Source organism: Mercenaria mercenaria, chromosome 1 (assembly GCF_021730395.1).
Source record: "Mercenaria mercenaria strain notata chromosome 1, MADL_Memer_1, whole genome shotgun sequence".
Lineage (NCBI taxonomy): Eukaryota > Metazoa > Mollusca > Bivalvia > Venerida > Veneridae > Mercenaria > Mercenaria mercenaria.
In genome coordinates, this window is record NC_069361.1 from 16,447,944 (window position 1) to 16,475,046 (window position 27,103).

A 27,103-nucleotide genomic window follows, 5' to 3' on the forward strand; every position below is an offset into this window, starting at 1 on the left:
CATGCACATATAAAAGAGGCGTAGCTCTTTAAAAGTCAAAACTATAACAGGAATCACCTGATATTGATTAAAACATGTTACAGAGGAGGATTTTATCGCTCACAAAATGACCACCTGAAATCGGTTACAAGTACAAATATTGATGAGCTGCTTCTGTTTAAATATTCAGTATTATAAAACAAACCAAATAAGTTTCCAAGGATTGAAGTTTGGTTATCCAGATCAATCTAATAAAGATACTGTCCTGTCATTTTTAAACTGGTCGCCAAAAGTAAGTTTGCAAACATACATATGGATAAGATCTAAGTAATCTCTGCTGTAACAGAAGTTAAAATAATTTCAATTGAAAACCACGTTACCATTATGAACTACTTCTATTGTTTTAATCAAATGCGTACCATAAAAGACATAACAGTAATATGATTTAAATACTGCTTTTATTAGCCCACCATTATCAGATGGTGGGCTATTCAAATCACTCTGCGTCCGTGGTCCGGCGTCCTTCCGTCTGTCCGTCCGTCCGTCCTTCCGTTAGCAATTTCTCGTTATCGCATCTCCTCAGAAACTACCAGGGGGATTTTGACCAAACTTTTTCAGAATGATGTATTGGTACCCTAGTTGTGTCCCCCTGAAAATCAGACTGGTTCAACAAATTTTTAGTAAGTTATGGCCCTTTGTTTATTTCTATAATTTACATAGATTTATATAGGGAAAAACTTTGAAAATCTTCTTGCCCAAAACCACAGAGCCTAGGGCTTTGATATTTGGTATGAAGCATCATCTAGTTGTCCTCTACCAAGATGATTGAAATTATTTCCCTGGGGTCTAATATGGCCCCGCCCCGGGGGTCACATGGTTTATATAGACTTATATAGGGAAAAACTTTGAAAAACCTCTTGTCCAAAACCACAGGGCCTAGGGCTTTGATATTTTGTATGTGACATCATCTAGTGGTCTTCTACTAAGATTGTTCAAATTATCCCCCTAGGGTCAAATATGGCCCTGCCCTGGGGGTCACATGGTTTACATAGACTTATATAGGGAAAAACTTTACTACAAAGCCTAGGGCTTTGATATTGTAATGTAGCATCGCCTGGTGGTTCTCTACCAGGTTTGTTAAAATTATCCCCATAGGGTCAAATATGGCCCCGCCCTGGGGTCACATGGTTCATATAGACTTATATAGGGAAAAGCTTTTAAAAACTTCTTGTCAATTACCTACAACATTCAATTTTGGACCACATGTATGGTTTTGAGTGGCAAGATGAACCTTGACATGAGTTGACCTTGATTTTGACCTAGTGACCTACTTTCACATTTCTGTAGCTACAACCTTCAAATTTGGACCACATGCATAGTTTTGTGCACTGAAATAAACTTTGACCTTGACATTGACCTAGTGACCTATTTCACATTTTTGAAGGTTCAGGCTTCAAATTTGGACCACATGCATAATTTCGTGTTCCGAAATGAAATTTGACCTTGATTTTGACCTAGTGACCTACTTTCACATTTCTCAAGCTACAGCCTTCAAATTTGGACCACATGCATGGTTTTATGTACCGAAACAAACTTTAACCTCAGGGCCCTCTCTACATTTTGGGGGATTGGGGCCGGGGCCTTTGGAGGGGGGAATTTCGCGTCGTTTTCAAGGGAGGGGGGAATTCACTCTGGAGATATGACATCTGATCATAACCCCTTAACTTAAGGTCAGTTGAGTATTACAGATATCAAACTAATGTGAATATATCTGAAGTATTGTACAGAACATAATCTATTAAAAACAGGCAACTTTTATTTTCTTTTATTAAATCAGTTATGTGATATCCAAGCGAGGTTCACATGTCGTCATTATCGGTAGCACTAGCAGTATCCACGGACATTGTCTCAGCAGCAGCCGGAGCAGGGTCCAAATTTTGAACGGTCCTTTTTCAAAATACAAGAGTCCTGCCCCAACACATCAATACAATTGACTATATTTTCTTATAAAGTAATACTAAGTAATTAATAGCTACTAAAACCAAGAACATGTTACATCATAATAACATAATAATAATTTCTGTTTCAGGTCATATAATCTGATATTGTAAATAAATTTTTATCAAAATTCATTTTAATTTGATGAGGTTTTTCTTCCATATTTTTTTTTTGTTAGCAGAAAAGTGCTAAAACACTGTAAAAATGTATCCAAAAAAGTACTATCCGGATACTGGTACACTTTTGGAATGTCCTCTGAAATGTTGTTTTTGCCAGTAAACTTGGTCCACTAAGGTAAACCAGAGATAGTTCCTCAAATAATGATGCTACTTTTCATTAAAACTTGCACTGAAAGTCAAGTTTTTTTAGTGAATTTTGGAAAAATTGCATATGTCATCGGGTGTAATTAGAATCGTGAACGGACATTCTAAACTTATTTTTACTTTCCAAATCCATTTAAATTTGTGGATTTTCTGGTTGATATTAAGGTACAATCATTAAACAATGAGCTAATTTAAAGTTTGCATGAAGAAATCTCGGTAATCAGCTGGTCGCTTAATTACGATAATTTAATAATTGGCGCCTTTTTTGACAGTATGCAGGCTCAATACGGGTACCGCTTTATCAATTAATGTTAACACTTCATTGATTCTCATTACCTATGTTCACTCGCCGTGACGTAACTTGCTGATAAAGAAAAATCAGCGTGGCATGTCCACATGATAAAGAGCGGGAATTTAGCAGAAGATCAAAGGCAGGAGGGCATGACCGCGTGTGTTTATTTTGAATACACGCGTTTATCGTGGATATAGTTTTACTGTAGAAAATGACTGATAAGAGGAAGGAGTAAAACTTTATCAGGCTCATTAAGTTACGAGACGCTCCTAAGACTATCGGGTATCGATTTTTTTCTTGATTTTTTTTCTTTCGAGGGGGAATTTTTCTATACTTCGGGGGAAAAAAGCATACTATTTCGAGGGGGGAACGGGGCCGAATTTCGGCCCCAAAAATCGGCAAACGAGGGCCCTGAACCTTTACATTGACTAGTGACCTACTTTCACATTTTTGAAGGTACAGGCTTCGAATTTAGACCACATGCATAGTTCTGTATTCCAAAATAAAATTTGACCTTGATTTTGACCTAGTGACCTACTTTCACATTTCTCAAGCTACAGCCTTCAAATTTGGACCACTTGCATAGTTTTGTGTACCGAAATGAACTTTGACCTTAAGATTGACCTAGTGACCTACTTTCACATTTCTGTAGCTACAGGCTTCAAATTTAGACCACATGCATGGTTTTGTGTACCGAAATGAACTTTGACCTTAAGATTGACCTAGTGACCTACTTTCACATTTCTGTAGCTACAGGCTTCAAATTTAGACCACATGAATAGGATTGTGTACCGAAACAAACTTTGACCTTGACATTGACCTAGTGACCTACTCTTTCATTTTTGAAGGTACAGGCTTCAATTTTGGACTACATGCATAGATTTGTTTCTGATGTGAAATTTGACCTTGATTTTGACTTAGTGACCTACTTTCACATTTCTCAAGCTACAGCCTTCAAATTGGACCACTTTTGTGTACCGAATTAAACTTTGACCTTAAGATTGATCTAGTGACCTACTTTCACATTTCACAAGCTACAGCTTTCGAATTTGGACCACATGCACAGTGTTGTGTACAGAAATGAAATTTGACTTTGAGCTAGTCAGTAAGTCTTGAAATTTGGAACACTCAAAAATGGCACCTTGGTGGGCGCCAAGATCACTCTGTGATCTCTTGTTTTTTTTAAACTAAACATGTTACTCTCAATTTTCATTCAAAGGCTTTTGAATGTAGCTAAAATGTAATATTTATTTGTATCAGAATGGCTGCCTGATAGATCTTACATATACAGTGTATCCTAGTAGAATAACGAGAAATGGAGAATGGAACATATAATGAAATTGTCACTTTCTTTTGAGGTCGTGAAAGAGATCATTATACAAACACTTATGTCTTTTTAAAACATTTAAAAGGATTTATAATGTTTATGTTTAAATGCAAATTGCATATTTCTGTCACAGTCAGCTAAGTATGTATGACCTCTTTTTGAAGGACAGAGCACTTTCTAATTACACAAACAGAAATGAGCATATACAGTTCTAAACCTATCAAAGCAATTTAAGATACATATATATTGATGTACCTTTTGGTTGTGCTTGAACGTTATATTTGTTTTGATTGAAATAGAAATTGTCAGATATATCATACATCATTCAACAAAATCCTTTCAATGCATATTCCTCTTAAATAGTGCCAAACTATTATGAATATATCTATAGTCATGCATTTGCTTGACATAATGAACAGGTAGTACAGAGCTTCGCAGCTATAATTTGAGCAAGTCCTGGAATCAAAAAGTCGTGTATCGTATCTGTTTTTTTATTTGGTTGTATGAGTATTAATTATTGGTATTGTTGTAATTAATATTTAAAGTAACGTATGTTTCAATCCCTTTTAGGATGTAGCTTAATGATTTTACTACGGAATAAACACTTAACTAAAAAGAGTTTTTACAGATATGTCATAAAGATATCAATATACCACTGACGTTTTCCAAGCAAATAGTACATACATTGTAAGTATGTACATATGCATTTATACGTATATGATGAACTTATTCTGATACTGATACCAAAAAGTGACTCCTCGCAACCTCTCATATCAAAATTTAGTGTATATTTCTGTCATATGGTGTACATCAGTGTTATAATGTGTCCTCTTGTGTAGTTCTGAAACATACGTTACCGAAATTAGATTAAGGTAGTTACTAGACTTAATGGTTGAAACGCAGTTACATACCAAGGTAATCTAAATGTAACAGTTGAAATACACCAATTTTTTAACTTACTAGTTTCTTTGTATTTGTTAATAGTTTTGAAAATAGAATATTGAATTTTAGTAAGAACGCAGAACTGACAATAATGATACCACAACCAGGATATGAACAAGGAGTCTTATCTATGTTTTCATTAAGGGATTGTAATATGAATTCGTAGTTCAGTAATTCCGTCCCACATTTTAAGTGATATTTGAAAATCATTATGGTCAAAGAAACAGAACTATTTTAAGAAGCATGTTTTACCAAAAGTGTCATTTGTTTCACTACATGTACCCATGTTGTACTGTGTATGTATGATGCTCCATCAGTTCAAAATGTGCCATGTTTATTTACTTCAGGAATTACATCAGCAACTTTGAACACATAATGCATGTAAACCGATAATTTCAGTGATGAATACATCTTACCTTCCGTGAATATCAAAACAACGCATTAAAAATATAAAATCCTCTGTCTTGAAACCGCTTAAGTCCATCGAAACCCCACGACCATGACCTCTCATATAGCACCAGTATTGGTTTTTCCAGGAAGCGGACTCAAGAGTGGTTTCAAAAAGCTTGAAGCTTTCATTACAATCGAACTATAACAAATTAGTATAAACTAAAATCTAGGTAACGTACATTTGATTCTTAGATACCCTCATGTTCTGTGTTTATTTTGAATGAAAGACAAAAATATTCAGACTGCGTACAAACTGTAACCAAGTCTACTGTTAATTATCAATATGCTATCTTTTGAAGCAGAAGCCATGAAAATGCTTTTAAATCTATGCTATCTATACAGTGATGCTGAAAGAGGCACCGTTGTTTTACTGTAGTTTGTCTACATCCTATAATTGAGAATAGTTACAGGGTCAAGTCCAACAAAATTATAACGGTCATGTGTGCATGTTCAGTAAACATAGTTTGTTTCAATTAAAGGCATACACATGCAATTGCTGGAGTATTTTCAATGTTGCTAATTCTTCAAGGTAAAAAATTTGAGTGGCGGCTGTTACGTATGTTACATTTTAAAGTGTCTTTATCAAATAAAGGTCACAATTATACATGTAAGCTTACTTTGACATCTAAAATAGAAGAAAACTATTGGTACCCAAAACCTTTCTGAATGAAATCAAATACGGTAGGCTGGATTTATTGAGAAACAGCATGTGATTTATATGCATTACATTTGCATGCACGTTGTCTATAACCTAAACTGATGAAAATATATAAAATTGTGAATCTTAGCACAATTATTTGATGATGTCTTGTTAAAACATACAGTAATTTTGATAATTTTATGAGTAATCTAAAATGGCAAAATGTAGCTCGGGTGGGTGGGGTATTTTGACCCCTAAATTTTGGTAGAAATCGTCAAGATTTGGAAAACATTGTTACAGTGAACCTTTAATTGATTTAGAACAGTTACATAAGCAAAACTCTAATATCTGAAAGTCAGTATTAAAACAATCTGTTAAGAATTCGTGTGTAGCCAACAATATTTCCAAAGAGAGAGAGTTCCGCATTTTTCATACACAAGGTTTACTAAAATGAGTATAATTTTTATTTGACATATGGTAGAAAGCGACATCCGGTCTTAAACAATCCCAGAATGAATGTATAATGGCTGAAGTGGATGAACCTTTGCCTAATTTCTGGGTTACGAAATCGAAAAACTAGAGGACTTACAGAAACTGGCCCACAGACCATTTAAAGATATATCAAATATTGATGCCTGGTAAGCTCATATAATTTTTGTGTCATTTGAAAGTGTATTTTCTACTGAAAAAGAAAATATAAATTACATGACAAAGATATGTTATAAAAATTTTTTTTTTTTTATAGTCTTCAGTAATACTTCAGCAGAAAGCCAGTTATTATAGTGTACGATTTATCATTTCGCATTTAAAAAATGACTGTAATGAGTCTTATATGATAAATTATTATTTATGATCATCTTATTTACTAATTCTTGTTCTGGAGACACAACCTTTTCAAATGATACCAAAAAACATGTGGTCACCAGGCATCAAAATGTTACCTATTTGTGGGTCAAATATCTTAAATGATACTCCGAGGATAGCAAGACATTTTAATAGCAGATTTTTACATATTGATAAAACATGCTTGTTTCAGCAAATTGGTCTTGATTTCAGAATGGTGTGCGAGACAAAACAGAAATTCTGTATAACACATCTTTAGGGGTGATTTTCGGAGTTAAGAAATATGCAGCAAGCTTACTTGAAGTTGCCAAGAAAAAGTAAGTTTAGAAGTTGTACCAGTTGATAGTAGATTGAAATTTGAGCCGTGCCATGAGAAAACCAAGATAGTGCGTTTGCGACCAGCATGGATCCAGACCAGCTTGCGCATCCATGCTGTCTGGTCAGGATCCATGCTGGTCGCAGTTTCTCTAATTGCAATAGGCTTTGAAAGCGAACAGCATGGATCCTGACTAGACTGCGCAGGCTGGTCTGGATCCATGCTAGTTGAAAACGCATTGTGTTGGTTTTCTCATGACATGGCTCATTTATTATACCTAAGCATTCGTTATTAGATTAAAATAAATGCCTTTATTATGTACCTATATAAATTCTGTAAAAACATTGGTTTGTATTTCACAATTGAATATGAACAGGCAGAAAAACATTACATAACGTACATGTACCTTTTGAATTTCATTTTGTGCCTTTTGTATTGTATGCTGCCAGACTACTTTCATTAATATGCATGACCTGACACAGTTCTATAAATAACACACATAAAAACTTCACTTATTTCCTTTCAATATCGATAAACATTGAAGATTTCATTAAATAACAAAACAACAAAAAAAAGGTAGAGGTATATAATAAAAGTGTCATTGTAACAGTAGCTAGATCTGGGATTTTGTATTTGGCGCTTGTGGATTTTGCACGGTCTGATCGCACTCGGTGCTTGCGCACATCATGAGATCTGATCTGGCAAAAATCTACTTGAGCTGAATACAGCATCCCAGATCAAGCTACTGTTACGATAGCCCTATTTTACATGCAGGGTATACTTTGACATTGTTATGTGACTATGTTGATTTACTTGTTGCCGCTGTCACTTTAGGTTCAGACCCTGTTTTGGATGAAGAAGTCTTTCGTATAAAGATTTGGTAATGATAGCTTGCTGAATGCCAACCAGATACAAGTATTATGTCCAGAGAAACATTTGTGGTATTGTTCTAGCAATAACAATAGAAAGTCTCTGAAATTATGTTGATATCATATAAAACCTGACTGAATAAATAAAAACTAATTGACACTGCTGTATTTACAACTTTATAGTGCTTGCATGCATTTACTTTATAGAAAAAGTTATTATATTCACCTCAGTGTTACATGTATATTTGAAAGTGCCATTCAACAGGTTTTGTTTAAATTTGCTCCAAATATAATTGAGCCGCGCCATGGGAAAACCAACATAGTGGGTTTGCGACCAGCATGGATCCAGACCAGCCTGCGCATCCGCGCAGTCTGGTCAGGATCCATGCTGTTCGCTAACTGTTTCTCAAATTGCAACAGGCTCTGAAAGCGAACAGCATGGATCCTGATCAGACTGCGCGGATGCACAGGCTGGTCTGGATCCATGCTGGTCGCAAAGCCACTATGTTGGTTTTCTCATGGCACGGCTCAATTGATAATCTGACAAAAATAGACCATAATGAAACATCTAGCATTCCCTGTATATCTTTCATTTTACTAATGGTACATTTCTGAAACTTTTCACTTAATTAATATGTAGAAAAAGATGTTGAAAATAACATTATAAATTGAGAACAATTTTAGTCAAGGGATAGTATGACATTATCTATTTCAACCTGATTTTAATTGACAAAAATACAGATATTTATAATTTAGAAATGAGTGAATTTTGTTATAAGGCAGGAAACGCATGACAAAAGCACAGCATGACAAAAGTACAAAAAAACTAATTTAGGAAAGAGTTGAAATTTTGTTTGATATTTAACCATCATATGTGAAAAGTCAGTGTCTTCTGTGTGTCCTTATAAATGACATTTGCTTGCTTTATAAAAAACTGCATGCATATGTATTTTTGTCACTTTTTGTATGCCCAAGGGACGTATTATGTTATGACGCCAGGGTCTTGTCTGTCCATTAGCAATTTTGTGTCAGCTCTAAAGTCTTGAACCCCTTGAAGGATTTTGAAGAAACTTTACACATACGTTTATCACATCGAGACGACATGTGGCAGATGACACGTTTCAGATGGCTTGCTTCAAGGTCAGCTTAGGGGTCAAAGACCTTCGGGCATATATTGCTCTGCATTATGGTGCTGTTGTTAAAATTTGATAGAGGTCATAAAATGAACGAAATGATACCTGTTTCCTATGCAGTTTTGTTAAAATTTTAATATTATGTTATCAACAGTATATATTTGCTAAATATATATGAATGTGATAAATGTATGGCTAGAATTATTGAAGATGTTGCCAAAATTAGCAAAGAGGCATCTGAAGTTTCATTTAGCATATTAAATCTTGTGTGAGTAAACATTGTTTTAATTTTTCCCAGAAATTGATTTTCTTTCATTTTTCAGGGACATTAAAGTGAATTACAAGAGAAATTTGGTGGCTGTAGATCACAATAAAAAGTTAGCAACATTTAAACTGCTTGAGAGTGAGTCAGGAGAGGAGGAGACATATAAAGTATGGCATTGCATATTTACGTAGATTTTATGTTGCAGTCAAGTTTATTCTAAAGAAGGACAGCTTATTGTAAAGCAAAATTTCTGATCTATTTCGTAATGCTTTTATATACATTTAAACACAGAATGTGAATGTTCAAGTTACACATATTATTGAAAAATTGTACACGTAGAATATGTTAGTGGATCAATCCCAGGTCAATATATACCTGTAGTACATTTTCATATATCAAAACAGCCAGCTTCATTTCATATAATTAGAGATGAGGCAGGGGAATTATAAATACGAGTTAACCAGGTTTATATAATCGATCTTAAGAAAAAATAGGAAGTAAAAATCGGCCAAATTTCAGAATGAGAAGAACTATGAATGTAGCCCTCTTAAAAACAAAAACATACAACTTAGATATCAGATATGTACTAAAAGTATTTAACCGTTATCATGCTGGGCACGATTGATTCTGCCTTTATGACCAGTGTAGATCATGATCAGCCTGCACATATGTGCAGTCTGATTATGATCTGCACTGTTCACTATTCTGTCAGTATCTCTTTAGTAAGTACCCCTTTTAACAGTCAATGGTACTGTCCAAATTAAAGATGGACAAGTTCATTAAAGAAATTTTAGGAAGCAGGGTAAGGGTTAAATGTGTAACAGACGGAAAGCTTGAAGCTTAGTATAAATTGTTTGTGGTTACTGTTTTTGCAGTATGATTTCCTACATGTAGCACCCCCAATGTCGGCCCCTGACACATTGAAGAATTCTACATCACCTATCACAGATGCTGCTGGATTTCTGGATGTAAACAAAGAGACACTGCAACATAATAAATACCCGAATATCTTTGGTCTCGGAGACTGTACCAGTGTTCCTACATCTAAGACTGCAGCAGCTGTTGGTGAGTGTGATATACATTCTAGTGTCATTATTATATATACAGTCATACCTTCACTCACAATCTAACATCTCTCAAACTAACAGCTTTGTTTGTAATAGATTTGAATCTTATTGAAAAGAGAATTCAAGCAAACTAAATGTAATGATATATCTGAGACTTGCCATTGAACATCTTGTTGCACTTTAACATTACAAACAGCTGTAAATGCAGATGATTTAGCAGAACACAGTTTCAAGAATTATATGTATGATAAACAGTGTGACTGTTATGTACAAGACATGAGTTGCATAGTAAGTGACAAGGTTTTATGAAATAAAACGATGAAAAAATAGGAGGTAAATGAACTTCTATCTCCAGCATATGAAATTGTCCATTGCTCACTGTCAATCAGTTGTAAGTGGAGAATTTAATCAGATGGGAATTTTCAAAGTGTTTTCATGTGCCCCCCCATGAGTGGTGGGGGTATATAGATTTGCTCTTGTCCGTCCATCTGTCCGTCCTTCCGAGAATGTTGTGTCGCGCCTAGCTCCAAAAGTATTTGACGTAGAGTCACAAAACTTTACAGGAATGTTGGTCAGCATGTGTAGTTGTGCACCTGGGGTTTCACGTCCGGATTCATTCAGTCGTGTAGGAGTTATGGCCCCTGACTTTGTAAATATTGGTCATTTTAATGTTGTGTCGTGCCTAGCTCCAAAAGTATTTGATGTAGAGTCACAAAACTTTACAGGAATGTTGGTCAGCATGTGTAGTTGTGCACCTGGGGTTTCGCGTCTGGATTCTTTCAGTATTGTAGGAGTCATGGCCCCAGACTAAGTAAAAAATTGGTCATTTTAATGTTGTGTCGTGCGTAGCTCCAAAAGTATTTGACCTAGAGTCACCAAAGTTTACAGGAATATAGGTCAGCATGTGCAGTTGTGCACCTGGGGTTTCGCGTTCGGATTCATTCAGTCGTGTAGGAGTTATGGCCCCTGACTTAGTTAAAAATTGGTCATTTTAATGTTGTGTCGCGCATAGCTCCAAAAGTATTTGACTTAGAGTCACCAAAGTTTACAGGAAAGTTGGTCAGCATGTGCAGTTGTGCACCTAGGGTTTCGCGTCCGGATTCATTCAGCATTGTAGGAGTTATGGCCCCAGACCTAGGAAAATATTGTCATTTTAATGTTTTGTCACGCGTAGCTCCGAAAATATTTTACCTCCAGTCATTATTTCACTACACAAGACCAGACTTCTTGTCCGGACTTACTCAAAAAAAAAGTTTGTTAAACATGTATGTTAAAATGTACTTGACCTAGAATCATAAAACATTAGAGGATTGTTTTACAGCCTATGAAGTGTTCTCTTTAGGATTTTACTCAGCTAGGACAGAGTTATGGCCAGCTAAGTGAAAAATACACATAAGGTTTTTAAAAGTTTGTGTTGCAAACATCTTAAAAATTGTTTAACCTGAGTCATTAAACCATGTTACAGTGGCAGGAGTGGGGGGCACCTGTGTCCTATGGACACACATCTAGTTTCATCTTCAAATAATATAGAACTTGTATATTTCTAGCAATATGTACAAGAAAATATGCACAGTCATCCATGCTAGGAATGTCTTGTTATCCGAAACATTTATATTTTTCCCGGAGTAACTTATATTCTAGATTTTACACTCTGATGGCCCTTGCAGCTGGAATTGAAATTTTGCAAATGACATATTACAAAGATCTCTGAAGACTATTATTTGGCATTTCTATCATATAGTACATGTATAATACATATTTACATGTATATTACATAATTTATCATTTTTGGTAACATATTTTCACCCTGTTTTAGTTAGATGCAAGATAATGATTTTCTAAAAATAGATAGTACAAAAGTTATTTTGGAAACTGATATTTGTTTTCATTATACCACCTAGATACAATGTATAGGAGTCTATATTGGAGTCAGGCATGTTTGTCCACTGATCAGTCGGTCCTTGAGTCCATATTTGTGTCTGCTACCTACCTTATTAACTGCTGGGAAGATTTTCATAAAATCTGCATCAGTTATTAACCTTGTCAAGACAATGTGCAGAGCTTACAGCCCAGAACACTAGGTACAAGGTCAAGGTCTGAAAGATCAAATACCTCAAAATTTAATATGTGTCTGCTGTAAAGTGTATGTCTGCTGTAAAGTGTCTGCTCTGCTATGTCTGCTGTAAAGTGTATGTCTGCTGTAAAGTGTATTAGCCTCTTGAAGGATTTTCATAAAACTTAGCATCAGTTCTTAACCTCAGCAAGACAACATGCAGAGTGCACAGCCCAGGTCATTAGGTTCAAGGTGAAGGTCAACATGCAGAGTGCACAGCCCAGGTCATTAGGTTCAAGGTGAAGGTCACACTTGAATGTCAAAGGTCATGATTACATCATTTTGCTTACCCTGTATCAAAGTGGTGCTGAGGCATTTAATTAACTTTAGTGATATCTCTAGTTTTATTAGCCCACCATCATCATGATGGTGGGCTATTCAAATCACTCTGCGTCCGTGGTCCATCCGTCATTCTGTCCGTCCGTTAAAAATTTCTTGTTATCGCATCTCCTTAGAAACTACTGGGGGGATTTCGACCAAACTTTGTCAGAATGATTTATTGGTACCCTAGTTGTGTCCCCCTGAAAATCAGACTGATTCAACAATTGTTTAGTGGGTTATGGCCCTTTGTTTATTTGTGTAATTTACATAGATTTATATAGGGAAAAACTTTGAAAAGTTTCTTGTCCAAAACCACAGAGCCTAGGGCTTTGATATTTGGTATGAAGCATCATCTAGTGGTTCTCTACCAAGATGATTCAAATTCTTTCCCTGAGGTCTTATATGGCCCCGCCCCGGGGGTCACATGGTTCATATAGACTTACATAGGGAAAAACTTTGAAAAACCTCTTATTCAAAACCGCAGGGTCTAGTGCTTTGATATTTTGTATGTGACATCATCTAGTGGTCTTCTACTAAGATTGTTCAAATTATCCCCCTAGGGTCAAATATGGCCCTGCCCTGGGGGTCACATGGTTTACATAGACTTACATAGGGAAAAACTTTTAAAATCTTCATGTCCAAACCACAAAGCCTAGGGCTTTGGCATTTGTAATGTAGCATCATCTAGTGGTTCTCTACCAAGTTTGTTCAAATTATCCCCCTAGGGTCAAATATGGCCCGGCCCTGGGGGTCACATGGTTCATATCGACTTATAAAGGGAAAAGCTTTTAAAATCTTCTTGTCAATAACCTACAACATTCAAACTTGGACCACATGTATGGTTTTGAGTGGCAAGATGAACCTTGACATGAGTTGACCTTGATTTTGACCTAGTGACCTACTTTCACATTTCTGTAGCTACAGCCTTCAGATTTGGACCACATGCATAGTTTTGTGCACTGAAAAAAACTTTGACCTTGACATTGACCTAGTGACCTACTTTCACATTTTTGAAGGTACAGGCTTTAAATTTGGACCACATGCATAGTTTTGTGTTCCGAAATGAAATTTGACCTTGATTTTGACCTAGTGACCTACTTTCACATATCTCAAGCTACAGACTTCAAATTTGGGCCACATGCATAGTTTTGTGTACCGAAACAAACTTTAACCTTTACATTGACCTAGTGACCTACTTTCACATTTTTGAAGGTACAGGCTTCAGATTTGGACAACATGCATAGTTCTGTGTTCCGAAGTAAAATTTGACCTTGATTTTGACCAAGTGACCTACTTTCACATTTCTCAAGCTACAGCCTTCAAATTTGGACCACTTGCATAGTTTTGTGTACCGAAATGAACTTTGACCTTAAGATTGACCTGGTGACCTAATTTCACATTTCTGTAGCTACAGGCTTTAAATTTAGACCACATGCATAGGATTGTGTACCGAAACAAACTTTGACCTTGACATTGACTTAGTGACCTACTTTCACATTTTTGAAGGTACAGGCTTTAAATTTGGACCACATGCATAGATTTGTGTTCTGAAGTGTAATTTAACCTTGATTTTGACCTAGTGACCTACTTTCACATTTCTCAAGCTACAGCCTTCAAATTTGGACCACTTGCATAGTTTTGTGTACCGAAATAAACTTTTACCTTAAGATTGACCTAGTGACCTACTTCCAAGTTTCTCAAACTACAGCCTTCAAACTTAGTGTACATGCATATGCATAGTTTTGTGTACAAAGAACTTTGTCATTGAAATTGATCTAGTGACCTACTTTCACATTTCTCAAGCTACAGCTTTCGAATTTGGACCACATGCACAGTGTTGTGTATGGAAATGAAATTTGACCTTGAGCTAGTAAGTAAGTCTTGAAATTTGGAACACTCAAAAATGGCACATTGGTGGGCGCCAAGATCACTCTGTGATCTCTTGTTATATATTAAAGATAGATGAAAGCCAAATATTTGAAATTCATTTCTTACAACTGATCCCATGATTTCTCTTTTATTGCTCATTTTCTTATGCATGTAATTTAAACATGATTATGTATTTATTGCTATTTACACTAAATTGAACCTTTTTCAGCTGGCCAGAATAAAATTTTATACAGAAGTTTAAAACAAGTAATGGCAGGGCAGAGTCCGGATGGACAGGTATGTTGGGACTATAATGGGATTTATGTACATATGTAGGGTGTTCCCATTACAGTGACATTTGTGCATTATTTTACCAAAATCATGCAATCAGTATTGGAATCAGCACAAATATCTTGGATTTTTTTATTATACATGGACAGTTCACTGTCCAGTGCATGTCTTTATAGTATAATAAGGTTATGTTATAATGCATACAAAATATTATTGTAAGATCCGACAAATGAATATCAAAAAGACTGGTATTGTGATCCCATTTCTTGCTTAGATCATTTTCTCTTTTATATATATTGGTGGTGAAAACATTTTGTTATATTGAAAGAAGGTTGTGTGTTTGCAAATATTAAAGACAAACTGTTACCTTTTGAACAAACAGATTAAAGATGAAACAGGTGGATATTTTTTCATTTAGTGTATGGATATTGCTTTAAATAGTCTATTGATATTGCTTTATTTATTGTATGGATATTGCCTTATCACATTTATGAATATTGCCTTATCTGTCTTATCTAGTGTATTGATATTGCTTTACCTAGTGTATTGATATTGCCTTATCTAGTGTATTGATATTGCTTTACCTAGTGTATTGATATTGCCTTATCTAGTGTATTGATATTGCTTTACCTAGTGTATTGATATTGCTTTATCTAGTGTATTGATATTGCTTTACCTAGTGTATTGATATTGCCTTATCCAGTGTATTGATATTGCCTTATCTAGTTTATTGATATTGCTTTACCTAGTGTATTAATATTGCCTTTTCTAGTGTATGGATATTGTCTTATCTCATTTATGAACATTGCCGTATCTGTCTTATTTAGTGTATTGATATTGCTTTACCTAGTGTATGGATATTGCCTTACCTAGTGTATGGATATTGCCTTACCTAGTGTATGGATATTGCCTTACCTGTTGTATGGTTATTGCCTTATCTAGTGTATTGATATTGCTGGACCAGTTGTATGGATATTGCCTTAACTCATTTATGAATTGAATATTGCCTTATCTGTTGTATAGATATTGCCTTACCTAGTGTATGGATATTGCCTTAACTCATTTATGGATATTGCTTTACCTAGTGTATGGATATTTCTTTTTCTAGTGTACAGATATTTCCTTATCTGTTGTATTGATTGCTTTACCTATTATATGGATCTTGCCTTAATTCATTAATGGATATAGCCCGCCCGCTTAGCTCAGTAGGTAAGAGCGTTGGTCTACGGATCGCGGGGTCGCGAGTTCGATCCTCGGGCGGGGCGTATGTTCTCCGTGACTATTTGATAAACGACATTGTGTCTGAAATCATTAGTCCTCCACCTCTGATAATTCATGTGGGGAAGTTGGCAGTTACTTGCGGAGAACAGGTTTGTACTGGTACAGAACCCAGGAACACTGGTTAGGTTAACTGCCCGCCGTTACATGACTGAAATACTGTTGAAAAACGGCGTTAAACCCAAAACAAACAAACATTAATGGATATTACCCTTTCTAGTTTATGGATATTGCCCTTTCTAGTGTATAGATATTTCCTTATAAAGTGTATGGGTATATCCTTATCTGTGTCTGTATATTGCCCTATATAGTGAATAGATATTTCCCTATCTAGTGTCTGGATATTGTCCTATCCAGAGTTTGGATATTTCCTTATCTATTGTATAGATATTGACCTATCTTGTATATGGATATTGCCCTATATAGTGTACAGGTATTTCCTTATCTAGTGTATTGATATTGCCCTATCTAGTGTATAGATATTCATTATCTGGTGTATGGATATTGCTGTATCTGTTGTTTAGATATTTCCTTATCTGGTGTATAAATTTTGCCCTATCTAGTGTATAGATATTTCCTTATCTAGTGTATGGATATTGCCCTATCTAGTGTATAGTTATTTTCATATTTAGTGTATTTATATTTCCCTATCTAGTGTATAGATATTTCCTTATCTAGTATATGGATATAGCCCTATCTATTGTTTAGATATTTCCTTATCTAGTGTAAAAAAAAAGATGTATTTATCCTGATGAAGGCGTAAGTGCCGAAACGTTGATAAAAGATAAATATTCACGTGTTGTTGTTGAATTTTACCATCTTATCTAGTGTATGAATTTTGCCCTATCTAGTGTATAGATATTTCCTTATCTACCTCGTGTATGGATATTGCCCTATCTATTGTTTAGATATTTTCATATTTAGTGTATTGACATTCCCTCTCTAGTGTATAGATATTTCCTTATCTAGTTTATGGATATAGCCCTATCTATTGTTTAGATATTTCTTTATCTAGTGTATGAATTTTGCCTTATCTAGTATATAGATATATCCTTATCTAGTGTATGGATATTTCCTTATGTAGTGTATGAATATTGTACTATCTAGTGTGTGGATATTGCCCTTTCTATTGTATAGATAAACCTTATCTAGTTTATTGATATTTCCTTATGCAGTGTATGAATATTGCACTATCTATCTAGTGTATGGATATTGCCCTATCTAGTTTATGGATATTTCCTTACGTAATGTATGGATATTTCCTTATCTAGTGTATGGATATTGCCCTTTCTGGTATATAGATATGTCCTTATCTAGAGTATGGATATTTCCTTATCTAGTGTATGGATATTGTACTATCTAATGTATGGATATTGCCCTTTCTATTGTATAGATTAACCTTATCTAGTTTATGGATATTTCCTTTTGCAGTTTTTGAATATTGCACTATCTAATATAGTGTATGGATAATGGCCTTTGTAGTGTATGGATATTTCCTTATCTAGTGTATGGATATTTCCTTATCTAGTGTATGGATATTGCCCTATCTAGTTTATGGATATTTCCTTATGTAGTGTATTGATATTCCCTTATCTAGTGTATGGATATTGCCCTTTCTAGTATATAAATAAACCTTATCTAGTTAATGGATATTCCCTTTTCTTGTGTATGGATATTTTCTTGCCTAGTGTATGGATATTGCACTATCTAGTGTATGGATATTGCCTTTTCTAGTGTATAGATAAACCTTATGTAGTTTATGGATATTTCCTTAACTAGTTTATAGATATTGCCATATCTAGGTTGTAGATATAACTTTATAGAAAGTACACTGTATTAGTGTTGCAGTCATTTTCAGTAAGACAGAGTATATTTTTGATCCACTTTGAAGAAGATGGATATACTCAGTGTCAGTTTGTCTGACTGTTGGTCCTTCGGTCTGTAGACCATCTGATTCTGGTTATGTATACAGAATGCTTGGTCTTACAATGGTCAGTTTTAATATGATGATTGCCTGTGGTCAATAGAGGACCCCTACCATTTTGGTGATTAGTAGGTTAAAGGTCAAGGTCACAGTGACCTCTTGACTGAAAACAGTTTCTACTCAATAACGAAAGAACGCTTTGTACACTAATTCTGAAACTTCATAGGATGATTGCCTTTGGTCAGTAAATGATCCCTGTAGTTTTGGGGATTAGTATGTTAAAGGTCAAGGTCAGAGTGACCTTGATTGAAAACAGTTTCCACTCAGTAATGAAAAAAATGTTTTGTCCTTTAGTTATGAATCTTCATAGGATGTTTGCCTGCAGTCAGTAGATGATTACTTTACTTCTGGAGTTTTGTAGGTCAAGGTCACAGTGACCTCTTGTCTGAAAATGGTTTCTGCTCAGTTACCGAACAACAGCCATGAAATTTCATTGGATGATTGTCTACGGCCAGTAGATGTCCAGTACTGTTTCTCGTTTAGCTCACCTGAGCAATGCGCAATGCTCAGGTGAGTTTTTGTGATCGCTCGATGTCCGGCGTCTGTCTGTCTGTCTGTCGTCTGTCAACATTTAGCTTGTGTATGTGATAGAGGCTGTATTTTTCAATTGATCTTCATGACATTTGGTAAGAATGATTTCCTTGATGAAATCTAGGCCAAGTTCGAAAATGGGTCATCTGGTTTCAAAAACTAGATTACTAGGTCGAATCAAAGAAAAACCTTGCGTATACGATAGAGGCTGTACTTTTTAATTGATCTTCATGAAAGTTGGTCAGAATCATTGCCTTGATGAAATCTAGGTCAAGTTCGAATATGGGTCATCTAGGGTCAAAAACAAGATCACTAGGTCAAATCAAAGAAAAATTTTGTGTATGCGATAGAGGCTGTATTTCTCAACTGATCGTCATGGAATTTGGTCAGAATGATTGCCTTGATGAAATCTAGGCCAAGTTCGAACATGGGTCATCTGGGCACACAAAGTAGGTCACTAGGTCAAATCAAAGAAAAATATTGTGTATGCGTAGAGGCTGTATTTCTCAACTGATCGTCATGGAATTTGGTCAGAATGATTGCCTTGATGAAATCTAGGCCAAGTTCGAACATGGGTCATCTGGGCACACAAAGTAGGTCACTAGGTCAAATCAAAGAAAAATATTGTGTATGCGTTAGAAGCTGCATTTTTCAATTGATCTTCATGACATATAGTCAGAATGATTGCCTTGATGAAATCTAGGTCGAGTTCGAATATTAGTCATCTGGGGTCAAAAACTAGGTCATAAGGTCAAATCAAAGAAAAACATTGTGTATGCGATAGAAGCTGTATTTTTCAATTGATCTTCATAAGATTTGGTCAATATGATTGCCTTGATGAACTCTAGGTTGAATTTGAATATTGGTCATCTGGGGTCAAAAAGTAGGTCACTAGGTCAAATAAAATATAAACCTTGTTAATGCAATAGAGGCTGTATTTTTCAATTGATTTTCATGAAATTTGGTCAGAATGACTGCCTTGATGAAATCTAGGTCAGGTTTGAATATGAGTCATCTGGGGTTAAAAAGTAGGTCACTAGATCAAATCAAAGAAGAACCTTGTGTAAATTTGAATATGGGTCATCTGGGGTCAAAAACTAGGTCACTAGGTCATATCAAAGAAATTACTTGTTTAAACTCGAGACCACATTTTTTATCCAATTCTAATGAAAACTGGCAAGAATGTTTCCATGAAACCACTAGGTCAAACATGTTTACACTGTTATGGTGTGTTTCTCAGGTGAGCGACGTAGGGCCATCTTGGCCCTCCTGTTATCTCACCTGAGCAATGCTCAGGTGAGTTTTTCTGATCGCTCGATGTCTGGCGTCTGTCGTCTGTCTGTCTGTCGTCCGTCAACATTTAGCTTGTGTATGCGATAGTGGCTGTATTTTTCAACTGATCTTCATGAAATTTGGTCAGAATGATTACCTTGATGAAATCTAGGCTGAATTCGAAAATGGGTCATCTAGGATCAAAAACTAGGTCACTAGGTCAAATCAAGGAAAAACCTTGTGTATGTGATAGAGGCTGTATTTTTCAATTGATCTTCATGAATTTTGGTCAGAATGATAACCTTGATGAAATCTAGGCCGAGTTCAAAAATGGGTCATCTGGGGTCAAAAACTAGGTCACTTGGTCAAATCAAGGAAAAGCATTGTGTATGCTATAGAGGCTGTATTTTTCAATTCATCTTCATGAAATTTGGTCAGAATAATTACCTTGATGAAGTCTAGGCCGAGTTCGAAAATAGGTCATCTGGGGTCAAAAACTAGGTCACTAGGTCAAATCAAGGAAAAACCTTGTGTGTGCGATAGAGGCTGTATTTTTCAATTGATCGTCATGAATTTTGGTCGGAATGATAACCTTGATGAAATCTAGGCCGAGTTCGAAAATGGGTCATCTAGGGTCAAAAACTAGGTCACTAGGTCAAATCAAGGAAAAACCTTGTATGCGATAGAGGCTGTATTTTTCAATTGATCTTCATGAATTTTGGTCAGTAGATAACCTTGATGAAATCTAGGACAAGTTCGAAAATGGGTCATCTGGGGTCAAAACTAGGTCACTAGCTCAAATCAAAGAAAAACCTTGTGTATGCGAAAAAGGCTGTATTTTTCAACTGATCTTCATGAAATTTAGTCAGAATGATTACATTGTTAAAATCTAGGCAGAGTTCGAAAATGCGTCATCTAGGGTAAAAAACTAGGTCACTAGGTCAAATCGAAGAAAAACATTGTGTATGCAATAGAGGCTGTATTTTTCAATTGATCTTCATGAAATTTGTTAAGAATGATTGCCTTGATGATATCTAGGTCGAATTTGAATATGGTTTATCTGAGATCAAAAACTAGGTCACTAGGTCAAATTAAAGAAAAAACTTGTGTATGCGATAGAGGCTGTGTTTTTCAGTTGATTTTTATGAAATTTGGTCAGGATGTTTGCCTTCATGAAATCTACGTCGAGTTTGAATATGGGTCTTCTGGGGTCAAAAACTAGGTCACTAGGTCAAATCAAAGAAAAAACTTGTGTATGTGATAGAGGCTGTATTTTTCAATTGATCTTCATGAATTTTGGTCGGAATGATTGCCTTTATGAAATCTAGGCAAAGTTCGAAAATGGGTCATCTAGGATCAAAAACTAGGTCATAGGTCAAATTAAAGAAATACCTTGTGTATGCGATAGAGAATGTATTTTTCAATTGATCTTCATTAAATTTGGTCAGAATGATTGCCTTGATAAAATCTAGGTCGAGTTTGAACATGGGTCATCTAGGGTCAAAAACTAGGTCACTAAGTCAAATTAAAGAAAAAGCTTGTGTATGCGATAGAGACTGCATTTTTCAATTGATTTTTATGAAATTTGGTCAGGAAGGCATAATGAAATCTAGGTCGACTTTGAATATGGGTCATCTGGGGTCAGAAACTAGGTCACTTGGTCAAATCAAAGAAAAACTTGTGTATGTGATAGAGGCTTTATTTTTCAATTGATCTCCATGAGTTTTGGTCAGAATGATTGCCTTGATAAAATCTAGGTCGAATTTGAACATGGGTCATCTAGGGTCAAAAACTAGGTCACTAGGTCATATCTAAGAAAATGCTTGTTTAATCTCACGAGACCAATTTTTTGGTCCAGTCTTAATGTAAATTGGTCAGAATATTTGTTTCCATGAAATCACCAGGTCAAACATGTTTTACACTGTTATGGTATGTTTCTTAGGTGAGCGACCTAGGGCCATCTTGGCCCTCTTGTTTTAATAAGTCATAGGTCAAGGTCACGGTGACTTTAGACTGAAAACGATTTCAGTTCTATATTTAAAGAAAACTTTTGCTGTCAGTTTTCTTAGAACGGGTTGCCAATAGCTGGTAGATGACTCCCGATGTTTTTAGATCAGTGTCATAGGGTAAAAAGTTACGTACCTACTTGCCTCCGACAGACCCTCAAAGTTCATGTTACTGCTTGGATAGCTGTAGAATAATACATATAACCTATACTTGAAATTTGCAGAATTATAAATGATAAATACATGAAAACCTCTGTGACAGATATAATATAATTGTTTTGGTTAACAGCACAAGAAATAACTTGAAGTTAAATAAGTGCTCAATTTTTCCATTACAGTATGATGGCTATACATCATGTCCTCTGATCACTGGGTACCATTCCTGTATCCTGGCAGAGTTTGATTTTGATGGCCAGCCACTGGAGACTTTCCCATTCAACCAAGGCAAGGAAAGAAGATCAATGTTGCACCTGAAAAGAGACGTCATGCCGGAAATGTACTGGAGAATGCTTCTTACGTAAGTAATAGATTTTCTTGGGAGTGCAGAGGCACTACTCCTGTAAGCAGTTTAATATGGGCAATATTCAGTATATCAAATAACGTCAAGAATGATATTCTCTGTGCTAACATTTTTACAAGTAGGAAGTTACAGACTACATGTAAAATTGATAGAAGAGGTGTTAAGAAAACACGTTATGAAGTACATTTTGTAAATATATATCTTGTAGTTTCAGTAGTAAATGAAAGTGACATTGGTATCTGTTTAACCCAGATGCGACCAAAGGAGTGCATATGTAATTAAACAAAACATGTATATTGTTACTGTTATCTGGAAAAAAAAGAAACTCGACCACAACTTGTTTAATATACCATGTGTTAACAGTTTCTATTTAACTTCATTCTAATTATGATGTTGTTATATACTATTGACTTTGTAAATCTGTAAGTTAGTGATACTCGGACATCACATGAACAGGTGTATCTCGTACTAAATTTTGTAACATTTTTGTGCAGTTGAAGGAGACCCTAAATGTATAAGAAAATTAAATGATTGATTACGGATCAGAATGTCAGGTCTTAACCAGAAATGTTGTTTCCTTCTGTCCCAAAACTGAAGTTTAAAAGTTAACTTGACATTTAAAACTGATGAATTTTAGTTCTTTAAGATAGTTATAGAAGATGTGTTTGTCTTTCAGGGGACGCTGGGGTGGACCAAAGCCTTACAGGAAGATCATGCATCTTGGAATGTCAAGATGAACAGGTTGTCTGGCATTACGTTTGCCTTCACTACTAATGCTATATTATCCACAAAGTGGCAGAACATTTAGATAGACTCTATAATACAACTGTCTGCAGAAAATGATCTCATTTGAGGCAGACTTAAATATGTAAAAAGAGTTGTTTTAAGACTTATGTACATGCATTTTGCAGTGTTATATTTTACCTTTGTGTACAAAGATACACATGTAACAGCTAGCGTTTTGAAGCTTTATATTTTGGCTGACGCAATATATTCTTATTGACCACAATGGTTTTTGGACATCAGGTGTATCCATGATTTATTATTTAAAGGTTGTCTGTTTAGCTAAGGCTCTTGTACATAACTCATTATATCTCATGGTTTGATGGTCTGTTGTCAATTTGTTATACAAATATTGTTTTTAGATTAAAACCTGAGCTACTATCACTTCATATTTGGAAAGTGTAACTGAATTTTGTTTAACTTTATCATCACCTATATTCATCATTAACCTTCATGTATGTGTTTATTGTGAGGTTGCTCTTACAGACCTAAACAGTTCGGGAATGTAGGACAAAAACCCTCTCAGTGATTTTAACATAGGCAGACAAAAACCCACCCTAATTATTTTCCAAGTGGACTAAAACACACCCTATATAATTTGTAAGCAGACGAAAACCCACCTGTGGCAAAATATTCAAGGCAGACGAAATTTCACAATCCATTTGCTAAAAGTGCTACTTTTTTATATAAAAGTGCTATGATCTGAAGTAAGTAAGTAAGTAACGCTGCTTGTGTTTTGTAAATATTATTAATTCTCCACATGACTGGTATACATGCATTCTTCAGTTAGATTTACTTTTTTATCAGATTCAACTCTTATATTTTGTTTCGATAAGGGTTAACATTTAATATAATATTAATTCCTTATTTTCGTTTGAATCTGATTATTATATCATTTTAAATCTATTTCTGATCATGTTCAACTCATATAATTATATCATTTTCATAAGAGTTTATGTCCACCTATGTAAAAATCACTGGGTGGATTTTTGTCCGTAGGGTTTTTGTCCATCCACCGCAGTTCGGACAGGTACCCACTGCAAAGAAGATGTTATAAAATACATCTTTTTTAGCTCACCTGTCACAAAGTGACAAGGTGAGCTTTTGTGATCACACGGTGTCCGTTGTCCGTCGTCCGTCCGTCCGTCCATCCGTAAACTTTTGCTTGTGACCAATCTAGAGGTCACATTTTTCATGGGATCTTTATGAAAGTTGGTCAGAATGTTCATCTTGATGATATCTAGGTCAGGTTCGAAACTGGGTCACGTGCCTTCGAAAACTAGGTCAGTAGGTCTAAAAATAGAAAAACCTTGTGACCTCTCTAGAGGCCATATTTTTCACAAGATGTTCATGAAAATTGGTCAGAATGTTCATCTTGATGATATCTAGGTCAAGTTCGAAATTGGGTCATGTGCCATCAAAAACTAGGTCAGTAGGTCTAAAAATAGAAAAATCTTGTGACCTCTCTAGAGGCCATATATTTCATGAGATCTTCATGAAAATTGGTGAGAATGTTCACCTTGATGATATCTAGGTCAAGTTTGAAACTGGGTCACGTGCCATCTAAAACTAGGTCAGTAGGTCAAATAATAGAAAAACCTTGTGACCTCTCTAAAGGCCATATTTTTCATGGGATCTGTATGAAATTTGGTCTGAATGTTCATCTTGATGATATCTAGGTCAAGTTCGAAACTGGGTCACGTGCGGTCAAAAACTAGGTCAGTAGGTCTAAAAATAGAAAAACCTTGTGACCTCTCTAGAGGCCATATATTTCATGAGATCTTCATGAAAATTGGTGAGAATGTTCACCTTGATGATAGCTAGGTCAAGTTCGAAAGTGGGTCACGTGCCATCAAAAACTAGGTAAGTAGGTCAAATAATAGAAAAACCTTGTGACCTCTCTAGAGGCCATAATTTTCATGGGATCTGTATGAAAGTTGGTCTGAATGTTCATCTTGATGATCTCTAGATCAAGTTTGAAAGTGGGTCACATGCCACCAAAAACTAGGTCAGTAGGTCTAAAAATAGAAAAACCTTGTGACCTCTCTAGAGGCCATACTTGTGAATGGATCTCCATAAAAACTGGTCAGAATGTTCACCTTGATGATATCTAGGTCAAGTTTGAAACTGGGTCACGTGCCTTACAAAACTAGGTCAGTAGGTCAAATAATAAAAAAAACCTTGTGACCTCTCTAGAGGCCATACTTTTCATGGGATCTGTATGAAAGTTGGTCTGAATGTTCATCTTGATGATATCTAGGTCAAGTTCGAAACTGGGTCAACTGCGGTCAAAAACTAGGTCAGTAGGTCTAAAATTATTAAAATCTTTTGACCTCTCTAGAGGCCATATTTTTCAATGGATCTTCATTAAAATTGATCTGAATGTTCACCTTGATGATATCTAGATAAAATTCAAAACAGGGTCACGTACCTTCGAAAACTAGGTCAATAGGTCAAATAATAGAAAAACCTTGTGACCTCTCTAGAGACCATATTTTTCAATGGATCTTCATGAAAATTGGTCAGAATTTTTATTTTGATAATATCTAGGTCAAGTTCAAAACTGGGTCGCATGAGCTGAAAAACTAGGTCACTATGTCAAATAATAGAAAAACGACGTCATACTCAAAACTGGGTCATGTGGGAAGAGGTGAGCGATTCAGGACCATCATGGTCCTCTTGTTTAAGAATGATGCCATGCAGTATAATGTAGAATCTAAACGAGAAACATGAACTCAGATAGTATTACATGTAATTATAAGAAGCAATAATTTGATTTCTAATATTTTCATAGGGTAAATATATTGTACCACCAATAATTTCTCATTTTATTATCTGTGTTGTTGTGATGCAGTTCATTTTGTAATCATTCAAGTTTGAAATTTTTACAACCTTGTTTTTTTACCCTGTAAAATATAGCTGCTCATTTAGAATTCATTCCATTTACTGTTGAAATATTTTAAGTACAATATAGTTTTATAGCAAATTTTGATCCCCATTTTATGTTAACTGTTTTGCATTTCTTAAATGAAATTTTAATAAATCTTTGTCAAACAGGTGTTGTTTTCTTATCAGTGTTTAACTCCACTCTGGTTTCAATATATTGTCAACAGTTATAGAATATATCATATTTTATCTTCAATTTGTAGGAAGGCCTAAAGAAAGTGGATTCACCAAATAAGCGAGGGGTATTGGGACCGCTTCGGTGTCCAGGGCAGAGCCCTGGTAGGGGGACAAGTAGGGCTAAGCCCCCCGGCGAAAAAATGGTTTGAAAAAGATTATATAATATTTCAAGCTCTTATTATTGATATTACTGATTGAACTTTGTACTTTATGGTAACTGAAGAAACCTTATAAACATAATTACACAAATTTTAAGTCATATATAGGCCATTTTTAGAGCATAGTGTTAAACATTTGGAGACAAATCCTTGCACCCATTTTATATTTCGGTAAAGATGGTCACCCGTTTTTACTAAATCATTTTTAACTATAATTTTAGCACCAAACTGTAAAGATATTTGGCATAAATAAAAATCAGAAATCTGAGTTTTTGTGTTTTCATTTTTCGGCAAGGCTGACATATCAAATATAACCAGTTTGTCAAATTTTACTCAGTTTTAACAAATTTTAAACTGTATAAACTTTAATCTAAATAAAACTAATAAAAGTTGGGCCAGCATTCTTTTAT

The 27,103-nt window shown here is 35.3% G+C and overlaps 1 protein-coding gene across 1 annotated transcript in view; it reads left to right on the plus strand.

The window, feature by feature from the left end:
• The window catches only part of LOC123524296 (sulfide:quinone oxidoreductase, mitochondrial-like), a 40,084-nt gene extending 13,618 nt beyond the window's left edge, over nt 1-26,466 (plus strand). The window contains exons 5-10 of the mRNA XM_053540846.1: nt 7,008-7,111; nt 9,436-9,544; nt 10,253-10,442; nt 14,977-15,044; nt 22,448-22,626; nt 23,306-26,466. Coding sequence (XP_053396821.1) covers nt 7,008-7,111; nt 9,436-9,544; nt 10,253-10,442; nt 14,977-15,044; nt 22,448-22,626; nt 23,306-23,366 — 711 coding nt within the window. The 3' untranslated portion in view covers nt 23,367-26,466. The remainder of the gene's footprint in view (nt 1-7,007; nt 7,112-9,435; nt 9,545-10,252; nt 10,443-14,976; nt 15,045-22,447; nt 22,627-23,305) is intronic.
• The last annotated feature ends 637 nt before the right edge of the window (nt 26,467-27,103 follow it).